Source organism: Triticum aestivum, chromosome 4D (genome assembly GCF_018294505.1).
Source record: "Triticum aestivum cultivar Chinese Spring chromosome 4D, IWGSC CS RefSeq v2.1, whole genome shotgun sequence".
NCBI classification, from domain to species: domain Eukaryota; kingdom Viridiplantae; phylum Streptophyta; class Magnoliopsida; order Poales; family Poaceae; genus Triticum; species Triticum aestivum.
This window is the reverse complement of record NC_057805.1, coordinates 514,104,960-514,107,740: the sequence shown is the minus strand read 5'-3', so window position 1 is coordinate 514,107,740 and position 2,781 is coordinate 514,104,960. Positions and strand designations below refer to the sequence as shown.

General features: G+C 43.7%; 1 protein-coding gene across 1 annotated transcript; it reads left to right on the top strand.

The window, feature by feature from the left end:
* The first annotated feature begins 262 nt into the window (after window positions 1-262).
* On the top strand, window positions 263-2,531 carry LOC123099224 (uncharacterized). The gene is made up of 2 exons (XM_044521396.1): window positions 263-401; window positions 1,764-2,531. The coding sequence occupies exon 2, from the start codon at window positions 1,823-1,825 to the stop codon at window positions 2,369-2,371; it is 549 nt and encodes a 182-aa protein (XP_044377331.1). The 5' UTR covers window positions 263-401; window positions 1,764-1,822; the 3' UTR covers window positions 2,372-2,531.
* Window positions 2,532-2,781: the final 250 nt, after the last annotated feature.

The window sequence follows — 2,781 nt, the reverse complement described above, 5'->3', positions numbered from 1 at the left end:
AAATTGAAAAACATGATGTGTTAGTTAAATAAATAAATATCATGATACAAATATAAGTAACCATGCAATAAACTATATGTCCAATACTTCCACGCACGGGCATTTTTGCTACTATTAATAAATTGGTAAAAATCAGAAAATGCGAGGCGGATACACAATCAAACCTGGTCAAATGGGCCGGCCCGGCCCGGCACGGCACGGCACGGCCTGGGTTAAACGGGCCAGGCACGGCTCTGTGCTTTTTACCCCCGAACCCCTCTTGCCCTCCTATAAAAGCCGCCCGCCTCCGTCTCTCCCCCGCACTCCATCGCCTCGCCGCCGTTCCCCGCAACCTGTCTATCGACCCAATCTCACATCAACCGACGCCTCGTCCTCCTCTCCAGATCAGATCCCTGCCCGAGGTGAGCACATGCTTGTACATCCCGATCAGCTTGGAGTTACGATTGGTTGGTAGGCGCGGCGCTGGTTCGTAGGTCTCGGATCCAGCCAGCGTGGTCTCCCTCCGCCTCCGGAGTTGCTCGTTCCGATTGTGGTTGGTCTTGTATCCTTTCCTGCCTGGCTTTGAGTATTCATTCGTATGAGGAACCCTACCTCGACTAGGATAGTAGGATTTAATTAGTTAGGGTTTGTTTGTTTGGTAACACCACCTAGCTAGGGTTCGATTATCCGTAATAAGGAATCAATCTGACGTTTTAGTTAGGGTTTGCTTGGTTGGTTGTGGTCAGATTTTGGTTTCTCAAATGGTGTATGAATTCTTCAACTGTGCCTGTCGCGATTTTGGGCGGAAATTGATGATTTCGGGGGCAAAATCCGAGGGATTTTGTGTATGAAAGATGGGGAAACTTGAGGAAATGCTAGATCCACTCGAAACCAAGCAAATCCATGGATCAAAATCAACAAAACTTCATCATGCCAACAAATCACAAAAAAAAAAAAATGGGGGCTATTTTTGGTGGGGAAATTTCGAATTAGGACGAAAAACAAGAAAATCAAGCTAGAAAACGAATCTTAATTTGGATGGAATTCATGCTATGTTGTTCGATTTCAGTTTATGCCAGAATGTTAAATTTTTTGTTTTATCAACTGTGTTTGAGCGTAGTAGATTTGTTGCATATTCATGTTCTAGCTCTGTCTGTTTGGATAGGTAACAATATTTTTTGGGATCCTAAAATATTTATGCACAGGCAGCACTTAACCTGTAGTCATATGCGCTGCTTTCCAGCTCTGTTGTTTGGAAGTTTATTTATTTTATGTGATACTAATATTTGCCAATGATGATGTATCTTTTGCCAACCAACCAATCTCTAGTCTTCTTCTTGAGGAGTTCTGTAAATGCTGGCTGGTTTGGTTTTCTGTCCTCACTATGCCCTTGCACATGGGATGCAATTTTTTATTTCCCAGCTGTTTAGTTTATTGTTTCCTTTGATGGTGAGGCATTAATTCTGGAGATGCAATTTTCTTGCTCACAATAATACAATGAATGATGGCATCTCTATGCTACTTTGAACCAAATTATATTATATTCCCCCCTCTGTTAATTATTTTTCTGTTTTGGGTGATTGAGTGTATTCATTCATTTTGTTTAGTTGCCTATCAGTATAGTACATGGTTGAATTGCTGCTTTCACTTCATATTAATAACTATTCTGTCGCACAATGCAAATATATATATGCTGTCCTAACTAATTAAGTAGAAGCTTGGATTGGTGCTGTATGGTCTCTTCCTGACATTAAATCCTCCTCTGTTTGTGCTGTCTGTGCCAGCTGGTAGCAGCAACCAACTGTTCTGCTGCTGCAGCCTTCTTCGCCGCCAAAAGGAAAAGATGCTCTATGAAATCCACTCCCATGCCCAAATCCAAGACCTGCAGGCCCGCTCCGATGAGCTGGGCCACTCCAATGAGCACATGGATGTGAAGCTTGTCTCTCTGGAGTCGGTGCGCATAGCGCGCGAGTCGTATGCACTCCTCTGGCCGCTGACCAAGGAGCCGATGTCCTGGGCATGCCTGGAGCTGGATTCCCTCTCGGTCGTGGCAACCTTGTCGCTGGAAATCCAAAAGCTCGAGCATGATGTGTTACCCCAGCTCATGGTTCAGGAGTCCAAGCTGGAACGGGGCGCCCTGGAAGCCCTCCTAGTCATGCAGAACTCAGCAATTAAGCTCTTACATCTGGCGAAGTGCTTTAAGGAATCCTTGGGCATATTGCAGGATCTGGTCTCATGCCGAGCCGAAGATGTGAGCATAATGTTAAATGATATTGTTCTTCATGTACTCCGAGGTAACATTTCCTGGCTTCAGGCGCGTCTCCCGGTGCTGGCCGGGCTGGTCACCATTATGTTGGAGACCCCGGTTCGTTTCTGTGATTCTGATGAGTAGACCTATCAGCCAGCTCGAGGCTGTTGTGAAGAGTATTTCTTAGGGGCGTGGCAAACAGTTTAGAATCAAATGTTGCGATGTATTTCTTGGACCCTCCTTTATGTTTGGATGTGTTATTAATGGATTTTAAATGATATGTATCTTGGGTAGTGTTTTCTCATTCTGTGCTAGTAGGGTACAACTTGCAATTACTTTCAGTTTTTTTTTTGAGAAACATCCATTCTGTGTTTTACTGTACAGTCACATGGAGGTATTCGCTCTTTTGGGGGAATATATGCCAGAAGAATATAGTATGTTAGAAAAGAAATCCCAAATACAAGTCTTTTAAGAGGTTTCACTAAAAGACTACATACTTTTGAACGTGGATGGATTCATTCATTTTGCTCCGTAAGTAGTTTTCTACTAGTGAA

What these genes read in the sequence shown, in the direction of transcription:
- LOC123099224 (XM_044521396.1), top strand. Translation starts at nt 1,823, where the DNA reads ATGCTCTATGAAATCCACTCCCATGCCCAAATCCAAGACCTGCAGGCC.